The sequence below is a fragment of the Nyctereutes procyonoides genome, unplaced genomic scaffold (genome assembly GCF_905146905.1).
Source record: "Nyctereutes procyonoides isolate TBG_1078 unplaced genomic scaffold, NYPRO_anot_genome, whole genome shotgun sequence".
NCBI classification, from domain to species: domain Eukaryota; kingdom Metazoa; phylum Chordata; class Mammalia; order Carnivora; family Canidae; genus Nyctereutes; species Nyctereutes procyonoides.
The window spans coordinates 68,632,915-68,658,812 of NW_026575051.1; the positions used below are offsets into that span (position 1 = coordinate 68,632,915).

Sequence of the window (25,898 nt, forward strand, 5' to 3'; positions counted from 1 at the left end):
TAGAAAACTGTCTTCATTTAAAGGGGTAAAGTGAAAAAAAAAAAAGGGGTAAAGTGTGTGCCGTGGGTGCATCTTCCTCCTCAGCCTCTGACATTAACCAGCTGCGAGTGATCCACTGACCTGCGCTCAAGTCTCAGCTGAAAAATTTCAGGTTAAACCTTTTAGCATCAATATGAGAAGCTGACAGTAAGATTTTACCAGAATTCCAGAGTCTCCTCCGAAAAAACCTTAATAACATCCTCAAGGAAAAGCCTTCATAAAAGTCATATGCAGTGATCTCGCTGCCTGAATCACTTAAATCTTTCTGCCTAAATCACGTGACATTCAGAAAAGGATCCTGAAAAACCCTAGATTTAGATTACACGGAGATAAAATTAATTCCACTAACACTGATAAGTGCGAACAGAGGGGTTGCAAGGAGGTCCTCAAACGTGGTCCCTCTAAGCTGAAATACACAGGGAAGCGCTCCAGATAGGAGGGCCGGGGAGGCCAGAAGCTGGGGGGATCGCTCCCTCTCGCTAGTGGTTCACAAGCCACCTTGGAGGCAGATCGGGCCTTCCTCTGAAGATGCCCAGGCGCCCTCACGGTCCAGGAGATGCGATTAAAACCGTGATGAAACGCGTGTCTGTTCGCAGGAGCGCAAGTCAGCGCGGCCTCAATATCGCAGCCCTAGTCCATGCCCCAGATCAACCCTGCCTGTGAGCCCTTGGAGCGAAGGTCAACGAAGGAGAGGCAAACGGGGGTGGGGGGTGGGGGGTGGGAGACCAGAAACTCTAGTAGCTTTTGATTTGTATTTCCCTGATGGCCAGTGACGCGGAGCATTTTCTCATGTGCGTGTTGGCCATGTCTAGGTCTTCCTCGGTGAGATTTCTGTTCATGTCTTTTGCCCATTTCATGATTGGATCGTTTGTTTCTTTGCTGTTGAGTTTAAGAAGTTCTTTATAGATCTTGGAAACTAGCCCTTTATCTGATCCCACCTCACCCCAGTGAGAATGGGGAAAATTAACAAGGCAGGAAACCACACATGTTGGAGAGGATGCAGAGCAAGGGGAACCCTCCTGCACTGTGGGTGGGAATGTGACCTGGTGCAGCCACTCTGGAAAACTGTGTGGAGATTCCTCAAAGAGTTAAAAATAGACCTGCCCTACGACCCAGAAATGCACTGCTGGGGATTTACCCCAAAGATACAGATGCAGGGAAACACCAGAACACCTGCACCCCGATGTTTCTAGCAACAATGTCCACAAGAGCCAAATTGTGGAAGGAGCCTCGGTGTCCATCGACAGATGAATGGATAAAGAAGATGTGGTCTATGTATACACTGGAATATTCCTCAGCCATTAGAAACGACAAATACCCACCATTTGCTTCGACGTGGATGGACCTGGAGGGTATGATGCTGAGTGAAATAAGTCAATCGGAGAAGGACAAACATTATATGGTCTCATTCATTTGGGGAATATAAAAAATAGTGAAAGGGAATAAAGGGGAAAGGAGAAAAAAACGAGTGGGAAATATCAGAAAGGGAGACAGAACATGAGAGACTCCTAACTCTGGGAAACGAACTAGGGGTGGTGGAAGGGGAGGCGGGCAGGGGTTGGGGTGATGGGGTGACTGGGTGACGGGCACTGAGGGGGGCACTTGACGGGATGAGCACTGGGTGTTATTCTATATGCTGGCAAATTGAACACAAATAAAAAATAAATTTATAAAGAAAAAAAAAAGAAACTCTAGTAGCTTCCATGAGGGTGACGGAAGCCTGAGATCTCACACAAAAGCAAATGATACTGAGAATGACAATACAGTACCAGATAACACGCGTTATGGGCACAAATGGTTAGGGATGGAGCAGTTTTAGCGACTGCAATGAAAAGCAGTGGGCCGTGCAGAGTAAAAGCTGATTCAAACGGTTTCTCTGGGAGCAAAGCTCCATAGATCAAAGCTGACAAAGCAGCAGGTCAGAGGCTACCAGGATCCCCCCTCCGTGTGCACACACAGTCGCAAACTGAAGTCGGTCGCCTAAGGCACGGGTGTCTACGTGGAGAGCATGGCTACGAGGGCAGCGGGGAATCTGGCACGGCGTCATCGTTTACCTTCTTATTCTGGCTTGCTTTAGGCTTTGAGGAATTTTTCCCTTTTTTGTAGAGAAGGAACAACGGCGAAGACTCGATGGGACACTCATAAAGAGAGGTATGGACCTTCTCCGAATACCGCTGGAAATCTTCGACCTCCACATCTCTATCCAACCTATGCAACAACAGAGGTGGGGTGGGGAGACCCCTTAGGATGTTGTTCAGAACTACATGATGGAAACCATGGAAGCGAAAGAGTTTGGCAACTGAGATGTGTGTGCGTGTGCGCGGGTGATGGGTCTTTATCTATCAACCACTACCTTCATCTGAGCCCTTGTGACGCCCGTTGAACGGTCCGTGGATAATTTTGCCCGGCACCAGCACATCCTGACAGATGTACATCTTCGCCCTCCCCACGCTCTGGATGATTGGTGCCACCTCTGTGTCGAGCATTAAGTTTCTCCCCCGCTTTGTTCTTGTACTCAGGGAGCCCTTCCTGTCTTCGTGAAGGACCCGGAGTGATGGCTTTGTTTGAAGTGATGCATCAAATTAAGAAGACTCCCTTCACCCTCTTACAAGGGTTTGGGTACGTTGCTCTGCTCCACCAAGAATGATAAGGACAGAGATAATGGCCCCTGATACCCATAGCCGCTGTATGCCAGGTGCCTTAGGCACATTTTCTCATCCAATCTTCGTAACGAGGGGGCAGGCACTATTACCCTCTGCGTTTTGGCAGAGAAGAAACAAAGGCTGACTTAGCCAAGGGCAGACAAATTTATTTATTTACTTATTTATTTTTAGGGGCAGACAAATTCAAAGGCAAGAAACCTACAGGCAAACCCAAGTATGTCTAGTTGCTCCAGCACGTGCAAACTTTTAACGACCACCCTCTATTGCTTCTCATACGTTTCGTAGTTCTCAATATTTATATGAAAATAAATATTTTCATTATGGACTTGATTTTTTTTTAGCCGATCATGCAGACTTATGAATAATAAAAATATCATACCTGGTGAAGTAGGCATTACTTATACAGCCAGTGAAGTTAGCATACTGGGGACTGATGGGGGAGCCGCCAAAGTAAAACTTCTTTTCACCTGCTTGGGTCTGTTCTCCTTTCCCTTTGGTCGGGTTCTTACTCCCAAGTCTGCTTTTATCTACTATCAGTTCATATCTGCAAAGGAAAAGAGCCTCTTTACACACCACACTGCTACCATTTTACCTGCAGTTCCATTCTAGGCTGCAGGTTTTCTCATGGAACTGAAACGGTAACAATTTGGTGTTGAAAAGATAGTAATTTGCCAGACTCTTCATGAAGTCCAGGATAAAACAGGCGAATATTTTGATATGTGGAAAAGACTCCCCAAACCCCTAAAAGCAAGAAGCTCAGATGTTTAGTTACCGGCATTTGTGTGTGTGTGTAAAAAACAACATAATTCATGGTGATTATTTAATCACATTTGGGGAGCCTGTTTTTGTTGTAAAGCACATTGACTGGTTTTGAGTGTAATTGGAAATGGAGTCTAGAAAGGCCTATTAACGTGTTTGTTTTGTAACAGGAGGGCTCCACAGACGCTGCCTGCAACAGAGATTTAATTCTTATTCCAGAAAGCTTTCTTCTCAATAAGAAAGAAATTCGGTATCACCTATTTAAAAAAAAAATTAGAGTTAGAGCTGTTAAAATATGGCCAGAAATGTAGAGCTCTCAATTGCTTCATTAAAATCTAAATGAAACCGATGTGTGCGGGTCTCCTCCTAGGTGCCAAACACCGCACTCCACTCAGTAAGTACGACATGGAGGCACTTCCCTCAAGAAGGTTGTGGTTTTATTGGGAAAAAACCCCTTTCTATTCCTGTTAAGCAATTATACAGTGATTCATTTGGCATGTCTTGATCTTAAAAAGAAGTTGCTATTAATTTTAATTAATAGCAACTTATTTTTAAAAGAATGTAAGGTGTTTCCTCTATCATTTTTTTTTTTTAAACACTGGAAAAGCAATAGCGTGGCCTACTACTTGTCGTGGTCGTGTAGCAGGGTCGTGCCTTCCAAACAGAGCCAGCTGGTGAGGTGAGGAGCTGTACCTTGCGGGTGAGACAGAGGTAATGACCAGGTGGGACAGCCCATCATTGTACTGCTTGTCTGCCGACTGCACCTTGATGCCCTTTACGTCCAGGACCACGGTGCCGTTATCCAGAGAAATGGAGAACACGTCAGGCTGCAGTGCAAGCACAGGCATTAATGTCGGGAGGCCAGGGACCCAAAGGAGGACACGTTTTCCACTTTCCCCGAATGGCATTGCTTAAAGGACCACCCCACGTGCGGGCAGTTTGCTTGTAAAAGAACATCTATGAAAACGACGACAGTGCATTGCTTATGTTGGCGTCGTCTACACCATTAGGCACCTTTCAACGGAGAAAGGAGGCCCCTCTCTGCTGAACTGAGGGTTTCTGGTGACTTTGTCAGGCTGAGAGTTGTCTGTCGCAGGGTTAGTGCTTTCCCTGCCCCGGGCCCTGCTAGTCTGTGTCCAGCCCCCTTCCTGGAAAGGCAAGATTTGAATCTCGAGTCGGGGATGTAGCTAGAGCACCAGGCAAGGGTTAATTTGCCAGTCTGGCTTTTTAAGAGTTTTACTTTATCTGTAGAAGTGGGAGAGAAATAGAAGAAGAGCAGAAGTCAACATTTCTTTTTCTGAATTTGCTAATTGATTGCTTAAAATACTGGCATATTGACAGCCTTGCTTCTCATCCCTTCTACGGGCGCTGACCTCGACAGTTGAGGGCATGGCCCCCAACATGACCACTTCTTGGGGACCGCAGGTGTTACCTAACCATGGGAATCTGAGGCAGGTTGGCTGGTGGATGTCCTACAATGTGCTTTGGGTAAATTCTCACTGTTGCTACTGATTTAAATTCAGTATAAGTGTGACAAGTACAAGGAAATAAGTATGAACAGTGAAAAGCTGCTTTTATAAATTATATTATGACCTGCTCTATCAGTGTATATATTGGTGATAACCTTTTCAGAGATTGGGTCTTGGGGTCACCAAATCTCCGGATATCTTATTTTTGAAATAATATATCTTCGGAAGGTCGAGTTCATGTGTTTCATAGCCAGTCCGAGAACAGAGAAGTATGTTCCTTTTACTATTTTACAAATTAAATCACATGTGTGTTTCTATATATACACAGAGGTCCTTAATACTGTTTGTGCTATGGACCCCTTTGGCAGTTAGGTGATATACACAGGCCCCTTCAAAGATAACATTTTAAAATTCTCAAACAAAATAGGGATATAAGGAAACCAATTATATTGAGATACAGTTTCAAAATATTAAAATAATAAATCTGTGATCTAGTAATATAGGTACTTCTTTATTAAAGCGTTAAATTGTAAAATCTCTCAGCAGATCTAATAACTACTGTCATTTAAAAGGAGCAATGAGCAAAAATGGTATTTTGAGATATCCGTGACAACTATTATGTGAAATGAAATATATTTGTGGTTAATGATATAGTAACAGGTTCTGCAAATATTTCTGATTTGTTGCCGACATTTGTAATTGAAGAAAATGCTAAATTTTAGCTTGAGAAAATAAAATAAAAAAAAAATCTTAGGGCCCCTGGGTGGCTCAGCAGTTGAGCATCTGGCTTTGGCTCAGGGTGTGACCAGGGGTCCTGGGATCGAGTCCTGCATCGGGCTCCCTGCATGGAGCCTGCTTCTCCCTCTGCCTGTGTCTCTGCCTCTCTCTCTCTCTTTCTGTCTCTCATGAATAAATAAATAAAATCTTTAAAGAAAAATCTTGATTTTTTTCTGACCTAGGTCCATGGACACACCAAATTTTCTTCATGAAGTCCTGAGGGGTGGGTCTATGAATCCTAGGTTCAGAACTTCTGATACACAATGTACACAATTATAAAGTGTATGCAATGAGGCCTTCTGCTGTGTGTTCATGTGAGTCAAAATAAATCTGAAGCAAAAATCACTTTTCAGAGACTTAAAGAGTAGTTTCAATAGACAAAAATGATCATCACAAAAAATTTCCCATAGGGAAAAACAAGTACTTACTCCTGAAGCATAATAGAATAGCAACCCATTTGGCTGTAACGTTCGGAAATTAAAACCTCCTTCAAAGCCATCGAAGAAAGATATTTTCTGAACTGAAGCAATGAAACTCTGTCCATTGAAATATGCTCTGCGAGATATCTGCGTGGCAAAGAAAAAAAAGTGTGTTTAGTGTTTGTGATAATTATCGTATGCTTCAAATACCAATTTCTCACACATCAAAACCCTGTCTACTGGTTTCTATAATAAAGAGTTTATGTTTTAACTTCTGGTTTATACTGGAATTCAGGGTTGTTAACTTTTCCTTCTGGGTGCCTCTACCCGATGGGGTTTTAACTTCTTCACTTCCTCCACCCTGAGTGAGGAAAAAGCTCACACGGCTTCTCGGGGCTTTGGACGTCCCCTGCCCCCTGCCCTTGAAACCCGAAGCACATGGACAAGTCACAGAGGAAGCCCCACGCGCCTTTCCAGCTTAACCATTCTCCTTTTTGCTTGTGGCGGAAAAAGGAGTCCAAGGTATACCTGGGATCACAAAGAAGCTGAAAACAGCTTTTCCAGTTTTTAAGAATGAGAAGTTTCATGGCTGTTTATTGTGTGTGTGTGTGTGTCTATTTATTAAAAAGCTTTTGATTGACTAGTACTTACAAGAGAGTCTTCTGGGCATCCATAACCAACCCCCAGAGTTTCCGTCTGCTCCAATAAATTGAAATCTTTCTTTTGGAACTGGAAACCCTTCATGCATCCTCTGAAGTTGATATCTAGGGGAAGATGTGCTCTGAGGGTCCTGGAAAAGAAAATTAGTCTTCAGTAATATCATCATGATGAGGAGGAGGATGTTGCCCTGCATCTGTGGGATATGAAGTTTGATTTTATATATCGTCATTTTTAGTAGCTTTGTAATTATTCATATTCTCATGCTTCCTTTCATAAGCACACGTAGTGTCTAATCTTTGCCCGTAGAACAGCTTTACGCCACATCAAGCCAATTTGTTTACTTCTTTATAGTTTTCAAGATGCTTTAACTTGCATTAGCTCATTTTATATTTATAAAAATTCCATGAGATGGAAGGAAAAGCTATTATTTTCCTTTTACAGATGATTGATTAATAGGTTGAACCACAAGGAACTGATGTATTTTAACAAATGGTCAACTTTTGGCAACTTCACACGGTTTAAACTATAAAATGAAACTAAGAAGCATCAAGTTTTGTTTGTTTTTTATTTTTGGTTTTTTAATGTCACAAGTTGTAGGCTAGGAGTTGAACCCAGGTGTTCAGTCTTCCATTAGTCCATTCCCAAGTGGGTTGGATTGAAGTCACAAACTCATCTTCTTGGCTTTTTTGGGACACACTATAATTGACTAAGGCCTGAGAAATGTCCAGGTGAATGTTGAGCTTTTGGATTAATAGGAAAGTAAGAACCCTTTATCTTTGAAATTAGGGGTGAAATTTTGATTATATATTGTAATTCTAGTACCTTTCATTATGCCTAGTATCTAGGAGGTGCCCAGGAGCATATTATTAAATATGTAATGACTATGAAATTAATTTTGATAAAATTACAATGGCTTCAATGTATTTTAAATGAACAGTGGCCAGACTAAGGAGTAACAGTCTCACTTTATTCTGTTCCATCAAAATCACAGCTAGGGGACCATGCTAACTAACAGACTGGGGTTATATAATGACAACCATAATGGTTAAAGGTCCCATGTGGCACTGTCGAAGGAACTAAGAGGGTATCTAATGGAAAAGAAGCTTGAGGTTGGGGCCTCATCCCAGACCAACTAGAATTTCTGGAGAGTGGTTATGGGCAATGGTGTTTATAAAAGTTCTCCAGGTTTTTCTAAGGAGAACCAGGGTTGAGAATGACCAGACTGGAACATCCTAAAAGTTGCCTCTCAGTTTCAAGGGTGTCTGATGCTATGACTTGATCGTAATAAGAGAGTTAAAATTTTAAATACAGGAGAATAAAATTGTAATGACACCTAATTCACAACCCCTTGGATAGGCTTACAAATTTTTGTGCCCTCAGATGCTATTTGAAAGTTCAAAGAAGTTTAAATTAAGACTGAAAAATAAAGGGACACAATGCTTCATTTTCACACAGTACACATGCTCCATCTTTCCTCTTGCAGGTAAGAAATGCTGTATTGGACTATGTTCTAAGATTAATACGACAATGAAAGAAACCTGTAGATCTCATCTAGGAGATGCTAATTTAAGGAGGTCATGAGGGTGCATGAGGGTGCACGTAGCCAGTGGGAGTGCCTTCATGCCTTCAAACTTTTACTAGACCTCTCCTGGATGTTGAATACTCAGCCCCGTACATCATCAGGAACAACAGCCACCTAACAACAAGAAAAGCGTACCTGGATTGTAAAATTTCTGGGGGAGCCCCTCCAATGTAAATGTCGGTAAAAGGTATCTTCATCTTTTCATTGTCCATGCTCTTGACATGTCGTCTGTCAACCACCAAAATCATTTTCTTATCATTGTGGTAAATGATTGAGATCTAGGAGACATAATATATAGTGAGTCTTGATATTGTGTAATAATCAACTTTTTGAAGATGACAATATATTTTAATTACTCAGGTTATAACAGCTGAGCCCCTGTGTTCTTGGGCTTGTTTGTTCACAAAATGGGGAATAGATTTTCCTTTCTTACAGACATGGAAACTTGCACTTAAAGTAGCCAGAGGCTCACATTTTCTGGAGAAGGATTTTCATGTGGAGAGGGAGCTAGACCAAACGATATATATATATTTTTTTATCATGAGACGAGTTGTTTTCATTTGCTCCTTTGGGGGGATTCAGGAAAAAAACGATAAACAGGGACTTTGGGGATCCAGACTGTATGTTACCTGGTGTCACTGTTTTGGTGACACATTGAAAAGTTTTAATGAATCTGCAAAAATGCTAGTCAGAGATATAGTTAAGATACTCTTCTATTGTAAACCATCCTCATGGAGGCGAGGGACTTTGAACTGCAAAGAGAAGTAAAGCCTCCTACTCTCTGCATTTTGGTTCAACTTAAAAGATAGGCCTTTTATACATTTTACTAATTGTCGATTCACAGTAGTTGTTAATGAAAATAGATGAAGTATATTGTCAGTATAGTGTACAGCTGTTTCAAAGTCAAAGAAGATTCCTTGCAGACTCTCTGTATAAGGAAATCTGCGTTAGTATCTTCTAAGGTCCAGATAAATGGTTTACAAGGAAATTCTCTATTTTCTTACTATCTAATCTTTGTACATTTAGTAGTGCTCAAAGGATACATTTAAAAATGGCTGTGTATCCACACTCTGGCATTTTCAACAAATGTGCAAGAGAGTTGTACGGAGTGCCATTGTAATCGAGCAGGTGTCTTCTGGTCAATGAAGCAATTAAAATGAATCTTTCAGTGACTCTTTTATTAGAAAATATCAATATGACAAAAACATTCATTCATTTAAAGCAAATGTTATCCTGGAGTTGAGTAGATGGGACCCTGCAGTTGCCTTTTAGAGGTGAAGGCGTTCAGTCTAATTACTTTCCCATCTATGTCACTTGACCGTCTGATTAGATCAATAGATCAAAGTACAAGTAAAACAAAACCAAACAAAGCACACAAATTGCAATGATTTGTACCTCATGGTATTTTGCATCATTAATTTGAGCTCTCTTCGATGTGTCCTCAAGATGCACGGGGCCATTGCTAAATCCAAAGTCATAGAACACATGTAGGTAACCGTTGCGCATTTCCAAGCTGAAAAACATACTCTGTGGAGAGAAAGAAGAAGCTATAAGATACAAACATCTGCTATCATGAAAGTGCAGATTTAGCTGAATTTGATTTTAGCTGCATTCTTTATTCTTGAAACTGAAGACTAAGGAAGCCTCATGAAGTTCTTATTATAAAATTAAAATCACAACTCCATGCATATCAGCAGTCACGCCTTACATTAAGATACCAAAGTGTTAAGACTTATACACAACTTAACACAACTATCTTCTGTTTCTTAATTTATGAATTAATGAAATTTTAAGTTTACCTGATTGACCTTTTAAAAATCTTGAAAACTTCTGAATACCCTAACAGGCTAACAGATATGATTGCATTTTAAGAGGAAGATTGGCAATCCTGAAAAATAATTCCATAGTTTTTTTGGAAGAGTCTTAAAAAATTATCAGCAAATATGGGTATAAGAAAAAAGGACATTTCTGTATTATTTACAGACAGTGGGTTTACATAGATAAACATGAATCGATTATGCACTTGAGCCATATGATGTTTGAGAATCAAAATAATTCTGTAGCACTCAAGTAATTTACTGGCCAGGCTTGCTTGTTTTGGAAGATAGTTTACAGACAGAATTGAATGGATTTGAAAAATAAAGATTGTGGTAAAGTTCCTACTTATCAGAAAGTGATCTCTTGAGCGGGGTCTGTATACTCCTGAGATATGGAAAACAATCCCTTAAGGGGAAGAAAGAAAATATTTCAACTTCCATTTATACTAATTTTAAAACTAAAATAGAGGGAAAAAATTAACTTTTAGTATTTAATACATGGAGTGAGCTGAGCCTTCATTTTATCCTTTGGACAGATTTTCATGGGCTTCTCATGATACGTGAGGCCTTGAGGGCAGAGTTTCACGCTTGGAGGCTGGTGGTGGCCCCTCACCCACTTCTTTGCTTTAAGCCCTGTTGTAGTTTATTGCAGGTTACGTGTGTCAGGTTACCTGGATTTACACGTGAGAAGACTTAATAGAATATTTACAATGATTTTCTATTGAGATGCAATGACGTGAAAATATTTTTGAGACACTGATGTTTGCAGATTACTTCTTGCAAATGACTAAAAATGCTGTCAGGTTTAAAGAGGGTTGGTTACACACTTTCTTTCTTAAATGGGTTATTGTAAATTTGTTGGCCTTCATTTGTGATGACAAATGTCTTTCAGTACTGTGAAGTTTACCGGTTATTTAAAAAAATATATATTGGCTGCCTTTAGTTTTGTCGTTTGTTTCCACTGTGCAGAAGCTTTTTATTTTGATGTAGTCCCAATAGTCTATTTTAGCTTTTTTCTCCTTGTCTCAGGTGACACATCTAGAAATATGTTGCTATGGCCAACGTCAGAGACATCACTGCCTGTGCTCTCTTCTAGCATTTTTATGGTTTCGGGTCTCACATTTAGGTCTTTAACTCATTTTGAGTTTATTTTTGTGTATGGTGTGAGAATGTGGTCCAGTTTCATTCTCTTGCATGTTGCTGTCCAGTTTTCCTACCGTTTGTTGAAGAGACTGTCTTTTCCCCATTGTATATTCATTTCTCCCTTGTTGAACACGAATGGACTATACAGTTGTGAGTTTATTTCTGGGTTTACTATTCTGTTCCATTGATCTTTGTGTCTATTTTTCTGCCAGCACCATACTGTTTGGATGACTACAGCTTTGTAATATAACTTGCACTGGAATTGTGATCCCTCCAGTTTTGGTTTTCTTTTTCAATATTGCTTTGGCTATTCGGGGTCTTTTATGGTTCCATACAAATATTAGGATTGTTTGTTCTAGTTCTGTGAAAAATGTTGCTGGCATTTTGATAGCTATCACATTAAATCTGTGAACTGCTTTGAGTAGTGCAGCCGTTTTAACAATATTTGGTTTTCTATGAGCATGGAATGTCTTCCTATTTCTTGATGTCGTCTTCAATTTCTTTCATCAATATTTTATAGTTCTCAGAGTACAGACCTTTTGCCTTTTTGGTTAAGTTTATTTCTAGATATTTTATTATTCTTGGTGCAATTGTAGGTGAGATCTTTTCCTTGATATCTCTTTCTGCTGCTTCATTATTAGTGCATAGGAATGCAACAGATTTCTAAAGGGAAAGTAACCTTTTTGAAGAAAGCTGTTCTCTGGAGAGATGGTTTTTAGAAAACACATTTGTAAAATTTTCTATTGCTAAATGAATTTGTTGATGAAAATCATGTGTATACCTATGAAGACTCTCATATCTGCGCCACTAGAATAATTTTGGAAAAAAATTTCTAACCTGTTTAAAAATCTTTCAAATGAAGATTTTGATGGTCTTGAGCTCTTTTGTTGAAGTTTACAAAATGATATGTATCTGATTAGCTAGCTAGAACTGACATCAGGAAACATGGAAATGTACCAGCCAAATTCAAACACAACTTTTACCAATTAGTGAAGGACATTGAAAAATGGTATCAAGATTCAGTAAGCATAGCCAATAATACACATTTTACATTTTTATTTTTAAGGTACCTTATTCAGTTTTGACAGCCAATAAAACTTAGTATTGAAATCAACTGGACTTTGGACAAGACTTTTTTGTTTGTTTGTTTGTTTTAGGACAAGACTATTGTATCACTGTATCCCAAGGAGTTAATGAGACTTTCAAAAATACATAAGCATATTTAATTGTTCTTGCTAACACTGCTATTAATATTTGTACCATCAACAAATTGAAAAGGGCTTTATTTCATCTTTATTTTAAAGTTGTATTTATTTTATTCAATATTTTATCTTTATACAAATTGCCTTTTATTCCTAGTTTTGAATACTATATCTCTAATAACATTATTATTATTTTTTTAAAGATTTATTTATTTATTCATGACAGACACACACACACAGAGAGAGAGAGAGAGAGAGAGAGAGAGAGAGAGGCAGAGACACAGGCAGAGGGAGAAGCAGGCTCCATGCAGGGAGCCTGACATGGGACTCGATCCCGGGTCTCCAGGGTCATACCCTGGGCCGAAGGTGGCGCTAAACCGCTGGGCCACCAGGGCTACCCTAATAAGATGATTATTAATAACCATTAATAAAATGCATCATTACTTTACATTTTATGTATATTATTAATAAAGAAATGCATATATTTATAGTAAGCATGCTAATTTTTTTTTTTCACTGATAAAGGCATATGATATGATGTGAAAAGTGCTAAATTTCTGCAGACACATTATCCACCTAGATCTTGGTGCTGATTTTCTGCAAAATTCCCTAGTCTATTAAAGGGGATTATGTTTAATATGCATCCCAAAATGCATTTCAGGGCTGCTTTTACTTCTTGCTGCCATCACTTCCCTAAAGAAAGAGAAATCTAATTTTGCTTTCTAAACTAAAACTTCAGTTTGGTGGCATGACACACTCAACCTGGGAAGGTTCCTAGGAAAACACATGGCAGAAAGTAAAGGAGCTAGAGGAGAAGATAAAGGACTTTTATGTGTACTCACTCCATTGACCATCAGGAGTATGAGGCCATTGTCAGCTGGTGTTCGAACTTCTATGTCGAAGCGAGTCACCTGACCGAATTTCCCTCTCCTTGTGATATCCCTCACCACGGCATAACTAGAGCCATCGAAGAAATAGCTGGCAGCCCGACTCTGAGTGAACGCCAGTTTATCTCTGAAATAAAAACATGAACATGACAGTTTGCATTATGCTTTTCGCGTGAGGCCCTTTTAACTCTTACACCTGCAACCAGCATTACACTGTATGTTAACTAACTGGAATTTAAATAAAAACTTGAAAAAAAAAAAGAAGTCCCAATGTCTTCATGGCAGACATAGAAAAAGTATTCATAGGTAAGTTAAATGGTTTTATTTAAAAAAAAACTATTTTTAGTTTCAGGTTTAGAATCTAGTGATTCATTGCTTACATACAACACCTAGTGCTCATCACACCAAATGCCCTCCTTAATGCCCATCACCCATCTTGCCCATCCCCCTGCCAATCTCCCCTCCAGCAACCTTTAGTTTGTTCTCTATAGTTGAGTCTGTTTTCTGGTTTGCCTCTCTTTTTCCCCCCTATGTTCATCTAAGTTACGTTTCTTAAATTCCACAGATGAGTGAAATCATACGGTATTTGCTTTTCTCTAACTGACTTATTTCTCTCAGCATTATGCTCTCTAGCTCCAGCCACATCGTTGCAAATGGCAAGATTTCATTGAATTCCATTGTATGTATACGTAAACCACATCTTCTTTATCCTAAATGTATTATTTTACATGGATTTCCTCTTTACCTTTTGTGCTAAGACAGCAGAAGTTTCCAGTGAAACCCCAATATCTGGAATCCTAAATTAAAGCGGCAAGTGTGTTGCTTAACACTTTTCATAATTGTACATGTTCATCAGTGGTAGAGGAGAACTGAAATGCTTTTTGCAGGCATGACTATCATGCAGTTTCAAAACTGGTTTCCCCAAAGGAAAAATTGAGAACCTGAATATTGATGATCCACGTTTGTCTCACCTGCTGCTCTCGCGTGGCTACCGAAGTCTTTAGTACTCCTAACACTTTCTTACCTGGCACAGGGTACTGACTTGGAGGGATCCATGTTATAGATGTGCTTAAAGTTGTACAAGCTGATCACATCATTATTCAAAGTGGCCAGTTCCAGGCAGCCCACGAAGCCAGGCAGGTTGAGGCTTGCAGGGAGCTGTACGACAGACAAAGTCAATGATCCTGTGATCGCATTTCACCCAGATGATACAGAACAGACCATGAAATAAGACATCAGGTCAAGGGGAACGACCTCTGGGTATAAACATCTTGTTAGACCTGTGTCTCCTCTGTGCCAAATGATTTAGATAAGCAATGATTTGTCAGTTGTGCATATGCAGCACAGAGGATGGGACTTGTGGAGTAGGTGCTATGTATCAGTCACACCCTCAACAGTGAATTCAGGACCAAAATCAATTCTTACAGCAGCCCTGCGAGGCAGGTATTCCTGTTCTCAGATTAACAGAAGGCAAGTCATTCTCAGAGAGGTTCCATAATGTGCTAGTAACTAGTAAATAGCTCTGGAATTGAAATCCTACATCGACTCCCTTTCTGAGCCTTTCATTTGTTTGCCCTTTCCCGAGTCGCATACACCCACCTAGACCCACCCCTTCTTTCATCCCAAGTATTTTATTTTATTTCTGTGGTAGTTGAGATAACTGAGTTTTTGAAACTGTCATTGTGATCCAGAAGACGAGGTACAGACCCATGAGGTATACACACTCCTGTAGTAGTGGGTGGGGCTAATATCGATTACATATGCACGGATCGGAACGAAATGAATTGATTCAAGTGTTAGCGACAGCTTGAAAGCATATGATGCTATGAAAATATGGGTGGCAGAGACCAGATTTATAGATCATAATTTTATCACACACTGAGTTAACTTCTTTCTTGAAATATCAAGATTTCTATCTCATCCCCAAATTGATGCAGGTTTTATGGATTTTTAAAAACAATCAGTGTAGATTTTCAGTAAGTCCAAGTCTGGCTGGCTAACTTACCTTAAAGTTTGAAGGCACGCCACCAACATAAAACACAGTGTCCTCAGGGTCCAGATCCAACAAGGAGTCATCTCCCGCAAATTCGCCTTTTTTAATAAACTTTTCTTCTGCAGTGCTACTTAGACTCGGGACTGTTAAAAACACCTTTCCGTGTTTTCCTACCCTGTTAAGAATTTTCAGTCTTTGTTAGCCAGACAATTTGTAGAAAATAGGGTTGTTTTTTTTTTTCAATGCCAAAATGCTAATGTTCCCTCTTCGCAGAAATAGTGATTTGATTTTATCACAGGCTTATAAGCTTTAACAGAATGTCAACAATCAATGGAAAGAGGCAAAAAAGACATTCCATCTTGGGATCAACTCATGGATTGGTCAGATAAAAAGATCTAATAATCAGATTGCTACTTAGAAATGATGAGTATTTTTTTCTAATCTTTTGTTTTCCACTTAGGTATTTGGGAAGGACTAGAGGAATAATGGAAAAAAAAGTGGAGCAACAACAATAAAGGGGAAAATTGCTGTGTGTGTGTGTGGGGGGGGGTGCACGTGCATGCATGCGGTCAGTAGATTTCTTATGAAATGTGCAGGGAAGTCTTGTGCTGTGGCTTACTTTACCTTTCAATCTTGACAATGCTGAAGTAAGCAGGCCAGGAACTGACGGGCTTGGAGTCCAGGGGAATCTCTACATCCTTAGTTCCCAGATTATAAACGTACACCAGGTTATCATTTTTGATTGCAAGACCCATGTATTCTTTTTTGGCCTGAAATGTCAAGAAGTCACTTAAATAAATAAACTCCCTATGAATGAACATCGTATTTTGTTTTCATTTCTTTAAAGGACAAACCATCCATCCAAGTGCGTGGCTGTATACGAGGCCTGAATTATTACAAAAAGTGCTGCTTCCTTTCCAGGCTCCCCGTGGCTACCTGGGTCCGCTGCCCCCTGTGTTGGTCCAAGTGCATCCTGGTTGGGAAAGCAGGGAACTGCAGGCTTGTGGACATCTGACAGCTTCCAAGAGTGTGCTGATCCTGTCTGGTTAACCCGGGGACATGATGCGGCCTGCCAGTGCCGGCTGGTGTGCATCTTCAAACAGGAGGCTTCAAACCTAACAGGCCTCTGTGTGTGGAAAGTCTGGGAAATGCTGCATTCAGTTAGCAGCGTGAGGCTGATACTGAAGTGGCCCCAGAAACAGCCAGTGCAGAGAAGAAGGAATTACTTGTCTTTAAATCACTCCTTGAGTCTTGGTGTTAAAGTGCACTCTACTTTTTGAGTTACCAGGATGGGAATTTTGTTTGTTTGCATAGGTAGTTTTGTGTTAAGGCAAGAGAAAAGCCCCAATCTTTCCTTTTAATATTATTTTCTCTTTTAAAACATCATGCTCAAAAAAAAATATAAATAAATAAAACATCATGCTCTACTGTGTGTTATACGCAACTGATGAATTATTGAACTCTACATCTGAAACTAATGATGGACTATATGTTGGCTAATTGAGTTTAAATTAAAAAAAATAAAAAGTTAAAAATAAACAAATAAATAAGTTTACTAGGGGGAGGAAAAAAAAGCACATCATGCTCTTACGTGTTTGCTTCCGAGGTACAGGACAAAGCGGTCCGCAGCCCCAGCTGGCTCCGGCTGCTTCACGGGAGGAGGTTTCATGTACAGGCTCAGGGATGTGAAGGTCTTTAAGTCATCCAAACTGGTTTTGGGGTGCACCTTGACTGCTGACTGGCCATCAAACATCATGGATACTTGGATCTGGAGTTACAAAATGTCTCTGTTAAAAGCACCCTGCGGAAGTGGGCATAGATAGCTCTCCCCGATGGGGCCCCATGGGCTTCTCTGTCCTTATGGGCTCTGTAAGCCCTACTCCTCTCCTTGCCCTTGTTTCCTAATATCCTCACCTTGTGGGAGAAAGGAGCTAGGGCGGATTATAATACAGTCATTTAAATTTAAAATGGGGTGAAAGGAAGCCAAAAAGGGGGTGAAAAAGCAGATCCGAGATGAGGATACACACGAATTCCACAATGAACTACACTCCTGGTTGGGGGGAACCAAACAGCTTGATGGGATTGATGGTCTACACAGCTCACGACGCCCATACAATTAACAACGACTAATTGATCAGAAGAAGTATAACTAATCTTGGGTACTAATGAGGCGAGGACTTCCTCCTCAGTGTCTTCAAAAGAGGAACATGAAATAAGGCTGTAACATCCTTGAGCACATCCGGATAGTTGGGAGGGGTCTGGCCCCAGCTCTGAAGTCTTAGACGGGGTCTTGAACCTGGCTTTGCCACTTACTAGCTATGTAACCACGAGCAAGTCCCTTAGCCTGCAGTTTCTTCCACTGTAAGGGGAGGGCAAAAAAATTTGCCAAATGAAGTAAGGTAATAGCTATAAAGTACTTTCCAGTTCCTGGCTCCATAATCATTATAACTCTAATGAGGAGTTCATTAAGATGTTTCTTATAATGATTCTTAGAAAGGTATCACAACAAAGCACAGGTCAGCAGATGCCTTTATTGAGAGGCCCGAGACGATTAGCCGAACTGGTCTGGTTCAGGATGATTTTCTGAGTGTTCAGAAGTGGAGAGGCTTTTTATACCCATGCTGCTCATGCAATATTTCTGAATAGTCAGATGTATTAAACATCCATTATTTCATATTGATTTGGTTAATACTGATGGTCAGTAAGCTCAAGATCATATTCCCAAATGTCTAGCGTACATCATCCTATGTTGCTGGTTGAGTAAAAATCAATCATCTTAATAAACAAACAGTTCACGAGATGAAAGCCTTTTTGAAAAAATTGAGTCTGAGGAAGGAAATATATCTGCACAGAGAGCCTCTCACTTTGGGGAGCCAAGTGGGCTCCCAAAGGCATTTGCCAAGACTCTCTTTAGAAAACGGTTTTAGGTGATTAAGGTCCCCTAAATTTTTCTCCATTTATAGAAAATTACTAGAAAGCACCCAAAGAAACTTAGCTTTGGAAACTCCGTTTCATCACGATAAGCTTTTCTTGAAATGCTCCCCAAAGTATCTAAAAAAGTTAATTTGTGGCGTGGGACCAATGATCACATATCATTTAAAAGTCAGATATATTTACCAATAATAATCTCCTCCATTACAAAACAGTGGCTTTCCAACTCCCTCTGTCAGTACTTAGGGCCAATGGTCTGTTGAGGCCAATTCGCAATTGAGAAGATGAAACCAATTCATTTGGCTGTAAAAATGATGCTGGTCTACACTTCAATGAAAAATAAATGAAAAAGAGGGCCAAGAACAAGCCCTGTTTGCCGGATTGAATCATTAATTGTTGTGTAAGGATGTGTTCCTGCCGCTACCACCGGCACAAGTTTTGGTGTTGCCATGGGGCCTCTGTGCAAGCGTCTCAGAACAGGGTCTTTGTTGAGATTATTCAGTTCGTGTGGTCTGTGATTCCCCAGTGAGGGAGTCAGTAAAGGCTTCCAATCATCATCGTTACACCAGAGAATTCCCTGAAGAGGTAGATGGGCAAGTCACTGCACGTGGTCATTGCACTAAAACACCTGTTAAAACAATTCATAATAATGACAATACTAAGTCAAGCCTACTGGTGTTCACTTTCCTCAATTTCTTTTGCTCTATGAGCTTTGCTGACCAGGTTACTCTGTGGCTCTTAATCTTGCCTACACTCAAGAGTCACTGGGAAGCTTTTCAAAGACCCTGAGCCCCTCCTCTGGAGGGCCTGATAAATTGCTTTGAGGTTGGGACCAGGAGCTGGTTTGGTTTTCGAAGCTTCTCATGCGATTCTAATGGACAGATCCAGACGGCGCTCAGAGCTACTCGGGGAGAAAGGGTCCAGGCTCTGGAAGCCGCCCGAAGAGTGGCAGTTCGGTTCCACGTCGTCCAGTTGCCCGAATACTGGGGGGGCCTCCTTTCTCGCTTACCTTGCTGGCGACGCTCCTGGTCTGGGCGATGAGCTCCCGGATCCTCTGGATGCTGGCGGAGACGTTGCTTGCGGGCCGCTTCTGTTCTACGGTACGAAGCTGATCCAGCAGCTGAGGGACAACTTCTGTCAGATTTCGTACTGCAGGCAACAAAAATTAACCACGTGAGCAAGGATCGCAACCACATTAAGTAAGGCTAACCATCGTTAAGGAGCCAGGTGAAGAGACACGAACATACGGTTACTGGATCGAACTACGAGAAGTTATTTGCAATCCTGCAAAATTAATAGGTAAGCCCGAGACGTAAGCGCTTCCTATTCTGTGGCATTTATAACATACACTGGGCTACAAGTTGTGTGCAGACTAAGCCGGCTTTTAATGTACTTTTCTGAAGGGCGGGATCCACGGCAAAGGTACAGGTGCTCCTTTCACCATATAGCTCAGGGGCTGCTTGCATTGCTAATGGAACTGATATAACAAGTCAGAAGGGAGGCCGGACAAAAGGAGGTGGACAGATCGATTTCTAGGACGCCTCTTCCCACATCTCCCTGCTGCTGCCGTGGTCCACCCAGAGGCAGGCTATCTGGAGGAAACAGGTGGCACCCAGAAGAGTGGCAGTTGTGCCAACGTGTGTGTGGGGGAAGCCATGCTCTATGCACCCAGAGAAGGGTGATGGTGCAAACACATCATCCTGACTTTGTAGGTTAGGTTTTTCCTTTTTTTTAAGGTGTGACATGCACATGGAAAAGAGGGTGGGGTGCCTGGGTAGTGTAGGTGGTTAAGCATCCCACCCTTGACTTCAGCTCAGGTCATGATCTCAGAGACGTGAGGCCGAGCCCCACGTCCCATGTGTGCTCAGCACGGAGTCTGCTTGTCCCTCTCCCTCGGCTCCTCCCCCTGCTCACATGCCCTCTTTCTAAAAATCAATCAATCAATCTTAAAAGAAAAACAGAAAAGAGAATGAATTTTATATATATTTTATATATTTATATATTATATATATTTTATAAATAATTATATATAATATATAATATTTATATATAAATACTATATGTAAGATATAATTATACATGATTATATATGATATTTATAAACATATATAATATTATATATATATATATATATATATATATATATATATAAAATATATATATACACAGATCGATGAGGGAAACCCACAGCAGATATGCCATAACTCTCTCTAAGGTTTCCTGAACCGGACCAGAGTTTTTTTTTTAATTTTTATTGTTTTTTTTATTTTTTTATGCCACTGAGAGGTATTTATTCTTCCGTGAAATAAAACTATAGCACTCTGAACTGTCTATTTCGAGCTGCAATTCCATCCACGATTTATGTTAAGATTTTTCTCTTCACTCAAAAACAAGACTCCAAGAGAAAAAAAAAAAAACGCTCAGGGAAAAAAATGGAAAGCCCTCCAAAATAATTTTGTTTACATCTGTAATAAAGGCAGATGCTACCACTTTACACTGCCAGGTGCCACACCATGGGCTCAGCCACACAGGCTCCTCCTTATACAACTCGTACTGCACTTAAGGTGATTTGACACCCAGAGCTCTCCCTTGAAGGCCCAGACAGGCGCTCGGGACTTCCTCTGCTGAAGAGGCTCAAAGTGGTTCTCAAACGTGTGGTCCCCAGACCAGCAGCATCGGCCTCGTCCGGGAACTTGTTCAAAATGCGAAATCTGTGCCTCTGACCCAAACCTGCTGACTTAGAAACTCTGGGAGTGAGGCCCAGGTGATTCTGAAGCACGTGAAGGTTTCAGAACCACTGGACTAGAAAATGAGTATCTTTTGGGTATTTTGCTGGCTGAGGGCAGGGCCGCGCTCATTGAGCAGCAGCAGCAGCTGGAGGACGGGTAAGCCTCTTCCTGGAGCCAAACTAAACTCAGGTTCTGGAGGATAAGTCAGTGAGGACCAAGGATGAATGTCTTTTCTGTATTTAGGACATGTCTTTTCTCTATCATAGGGAATGGAATTAAGTAAAATAATAGCAATTATTACTTTATTGGATTGACAAATACAGAGGTAAATATTTGTTGTTTGGATGACTGACCACAATAGCCATTTTATAGTATAACAGTCTTTAAAAAGTACGGGTAATAAAGTATATTTAACACCTCACGCTAGATTTTGATTTTGGAAATGTTTATAAAACACGGTTCCCTGTCGTCAATTCTCCGAGAGAAAGGGAGCCACCTTTCATTAGAGTCTTTATAAAGTTACACGGAGGAGCTCACAAATACACACTTAAGAGATGAACAGAAAAGAGCTGTCTCCCAGTTATGGGAATGAATATTTGTGACCTGGGATAAAATTTGTAGTGACAGACAGATCATATATGGATTAATAAAATTGTTTCTTAACTCAGATGGAGTGAAGGTATCATGTTCAGCAAAACCATGCTGGAGAACAGAAAGTTCTAGTCATGACAAAGACACTGATATTTAAGAGGCGGAAGAAATCGAATAAGCATAGTAATATGTGATTTTATTTTATTTTCTTATTTTTTGAGAGAGGAGAGAGAGAGAGAGAGAGAAGCACTCGTGCGTGGGCGTGGCATGGGGAGGGAAAGGGAAAAACTCCTAAGCAGGCTCCACACTGAGTGGGGAACTCAGTCTCACGACCTCGAGATCATGACCTGAGCTGAAATCAAGAGTCAGATGGTTAACTGCCTGAGCCATGCAGGTGCCCCAGTTATACGTGATTTTTATATCTATGTGTAACTAAACAAATGAAGCAGATACTGAAATGAATATTTCATCTTCATTACTACAAATCTGTCTCCAAGCTGGCCAACAAACTGTTCTTCTTCACGGGAACCTTCAGTTGTGTTTGGCCATAGGCGGTATTTGTTGGTGGGAACCTGCTTTACTCGGGTAAGGAAAAAGCAATGCAGTTTACTAAATATTTTTCCTAAAAGTAAACCATTATTTTGTGATTGACGTTCTCCCCCAAGAGAACAGATTTACATTGACCAAAAAAAAAAAAAAAATCAGTGCTGCCGTGGTTTCATCTAGAAAAAAATGATTCTTCACCAATCTCCCTAGTGGTTATTTATGTGAAATATACCTATTTCCTGTGCACACACACATACATCTATCAATAGACGAGCCGAGCAAAATTTTTCTTTTTTGCTAAGCCAACTTCTACAATATTCCAATTTTAGTATATGTGCTGCCGAAGCAAGCGCAACATCTACAATATTCCCATCTAACAGCCCGATGAGAAAACCCGCTTTTTAACGAAAGACGTGTTGAGCTTAATGGGCAACTCAACTGGATGTTTGCAAACCGTGATACCTGCATCTTGGGCAGAGTCCACTGCGGTGTTGTAGGCGGAAGAGTCAAAACTCTGAAGATTTTGCGACCAGTTGGTTAGATTGTTAGCCATCGGGGCGGCTGCCTGCTGGACTTCCACTGTGGTCTTGCTTGCCTCCTCCGTGATCAGCTTCGACTGACCCAGGCGCTGGTGAGCGTCACCTTCACACACAGAGCACAGGGATCACACTCACTTGGCAGAGAAGCAGGACGCTTGTGGAGAACACTAACCTCCATTTAATTACTGGGATAAAAGAGACCTCAAGGTTGTTTTTGTTTTTTTGTTTTTTTAAGTTTTGGGTTTTTAAGCTGAACATAGATCTTTAAATGTAGGTTAATTAGGGTCTAAGTTAGGTGCAGAATAAAATTAAAAACTGAGCTTGAAAGACTCTAGATTCTTCATCAGGGCACCTGCGTGTCCCTGATAACCATCAAGCATCTGCCTTGGGCTCAGGTCAGGATCTCTAGGTCCTGGGACAGAGCCTTGAGCCCCGGGCTGCGGGGTCAGCAGGGAGTCTGCTTCTCCCTCTTCCTCTGTCTCTCTCCCTGCTTATGCTCTCTCTCTCTCCCTCTGTCTCAAATGAATAAATAAAATCTTTTAAAAAATAAAGACTCTTAAAAAAAAAGACTCTAGAGTTTCATTAAAATCATGTAGTCCCACTTAAAACATGTTCAAATTAGAGGTAAATTTTTAAAAAGTAATTAGTATTTTTTCAGGTTAGAAACCTGGTGAGGAAGCCACAGAAAACACATACGAGATTTTAACTCATAAAATGTTTATGTCTGGAATGCATTGTAAATGTCACTTTTTTCTATGTGCGACACCTTTTGCCGTAAAAATGATGTTCTCCTACAGAAGTAAATTATTAAGGAAAACTATTTTTAAATAGTAAAAGCAAGTTTCCAAATGGCAAAGTATAGTGACATTCTATTTTTATTAAAAAGTTATGTATTTAAAATTGGGCAGCCCCGGTGGTGCAGTGGTTTAGCGCCGCCTTTGGCCCAGGGCGTGATCCTGGAGACCCAGGATCGAGTCCCACGTCGGGTTCCCTGCATGGAGCCTGCTTCTCTCTCTGCCTATGTCTCTCTCTCTCTCTCTGTCTCTAATAAATAAATAAAATCTTTAAAAAAAAGTTATGTATTTAAAATAGAAATAATGTAGGTTTACAACAAATGTTATCCCCCCCAGGTAATGAGCTCATTAAAGATTTTTCTTCTTTTGTTATCTCTTTTTCTTATCTGTATTTTCTACTCTTTCTGTAATAATCATGTATTGAGGGATCCCTGGGTGGCGCAGTGGTTTAGCACCTGCCTTTGGCCCAGGGCGCGATCCTGGAGACCCAGGATCGAATCCCACGTCAGGCTCCCTGTGCATGGAGCCTGCTTCTCCCTCTGCCTGTGTCTCTGCCTCTCTCTCTCATTCTGTGTGACTATCGTAAATAAATTAAAAAAAAATTAAAAAAAAAATAATCATGTATTGATTTTGTTGTAAGCATCACTGAGGTGAGGTTGTAGCTTTACTTCTTTTGGAGAAACATTTAATTCAACCTCACACGGTCTGAACTCTGATGCGTGTATCTTTGAATCCCGGGTCTGCCTCTTGTTGGAGCTGTGCCTTTTGGAGCAAGTTCCCGAACCTTGACAAGCCTGAGGGCTCACAGCTATCTAAAGGCAAGGGTGGTACTTTCCCACATCACATAGTGTTTATAAAACAGAGCCCAGTGCCCGGCATGTGTTAGCTCTGATGGTGCTGAGGACAGGGATTCTCAATGGACCACACCTTCCTGGTGGGGTTTTGGTGTGCTACGGTCCGGGAGTCCCAGATTAGGCAAAATGAGGGCTCTGGTGTCTCTGTGTGGCTTGTTGGTCTCCCTACTTGTACTATGAGAATGACGCGGCATGAAACACAGGGCAGCTATTTAGAGCTGGGGCCAGAGGAAACCCAATAACCAAATTAGTGCATATTTATTAACAAAGAAAGAATGTTCACAAGAAAGTGGGTTACCAACTAGTATAAGCAGCATGCTCTTATTAAAACACACACACACACACACACAAAATTGAAGGAAAATGCTCTCAAATTTAATGGTCATGCTTAGATGGTATGATTATAGCTTTTACGATGATTTTCCTCTGTGTGTGTGTGTGTGTATGTGTGATGAACATAGTTTCTTTTGTCATCAGAAAACAATATTTATTTATGAAAGGAATCATGTACTTCTTCCTCAAAGGTATTATTTTAATCCCAGTGAACAAACAGATGAGGCGTAAGCTCTTGTCTGTGATCCTTACCTCTCTCTGTGGCTTGCAGTCGCTTAATGGCATCATTCAATCTGTTTCTGAGAGCACTCTTCCTTGCTAGAGCTCCATCCACACGCCTGTTGGTGTCGGCTACAGCCTCATCATTGCCTGTGGAGAAGACAAAGAAAGTACCAGTAGAGCCAAGATGCTAGGGGGAAAAACCCCTCCATTTCAACAAGGAAAATTCTGATGTGTCCCATCGAGTCATCTGTACTATTCTGACTATGATGTGAACATAGAACACCAGTTCTGGAAAGTGGCGCCCCAATTAATGAGGTACGGGACCACAGAACACTAGTCACATTGCTTGGGAGTGATTTAGGATGCCATAAAGCGACTCATAAAAGGTGCGGAGATAATGGCTAATGTCTTTGAAAAATACAGCACAGCTGTGACTAACAACGCCTGGCAGCACGGTTGATAAAGAGCTGAAAAGAAAAACGTCTGTCTATATCCATGGTGAGGACTCTTACATTAGAATGATTCTTTTTTTCTTAATTTAAAAAAAATTCTAATTGATACACAAGATACCTCTAGAAAAGGGTGCACATTATGAATGAATTTTCACAAACTTAGAGCTTATATTCACAAACAGAATATAAGCAGTGCCAAGTCAAGAAAGTGGAACATTATTGTTACTCAGTTTCCTGGGACCCCTATGATAACCCGAGGATGACCACTTTTCTGAATTCTATCTCCATCTGTTAGTGGTGTCTGTCCCTAAACTTTATTCAAAAGAAATGACACAGTATTCGAATTTTAAAAAATATTTTATATCTGTTTCAGTTTCTGTAATGGTAAATCTTGATATCTGGTGGTTTAAGTCTTCCAGCTTTGTTTTTGTTCTTCAAGGACAGTGCTGGCTTCTTAGCTCCTCCCACCTCATTTGCATAGAAATTCTAGAATCATC

General features: G+C 40.7%; 1 protein-coding gene across 2 annotated transcripts in view; it reads right to left on the bottom strand.

The window, feature by feature from the left end:
• Positions 1–25,898, bottom strand: part of LAMA4 (laminin subunit alpha 4) — a 140,991-nt gene that overhangs the window by 15,208 nt on the left and 99,885 nt on the right. For both annotated transcript variants that reach the window (XM_055329718.1, XM_055329717.1), the window contains exons 16-30: positions 24,980–25,096; positions 22,670–22,849; positions 19,351–19,490; positions 17,002–17,178; positions 16,035–16,180; positions 15,423–15,585; positions 14,442–14,575; positions 13,373–13,544; positions 9,764–9,895; positions 8,504–8,646; positions 6,778–6,916; positions 6,136–6,273; positions 4,155–4,288; positions 3,082–3,246; positions 2,094–2,247 (exon numbers count right to left, since the gene is read on the bottom strand). In XM_055329718.1, the coding sequence (XP_055185693.1) occupies positions 2,094–2,247; positions 3,082–3,246; positions 4,155–4,288; positions 6,136–6,273; positions 6,778–6,916; positions 8,504–8,646; positions 9,764–9,895; positions 13,373–13,544; positions 14,442–14,575; positions 15,423–15,585; positions 16,035–16,180; positions 17,002–17,178; positions 19,351–19,490; positions 22,670–22,849; positions 24,980–25,096 (2,234 nt within the window). The remainder of the gene's footprint in view (positions 1–2,093; positions 2,248–3,081; positions 3,247–4,154; positions 4,289–6,135; positions 6,274–6,777; positions 6,917–8,503; positions 8,647–9,763; positions 9,896–13,372; positions 13,545–14,441; positions 14,576–15,422; positions 15,586–16,034; positions 16,181–17,001; positions 17,179–19,350; positions 19,491–22,669; positions 22,850–24,979; positions 25,097–25,898) is intronic.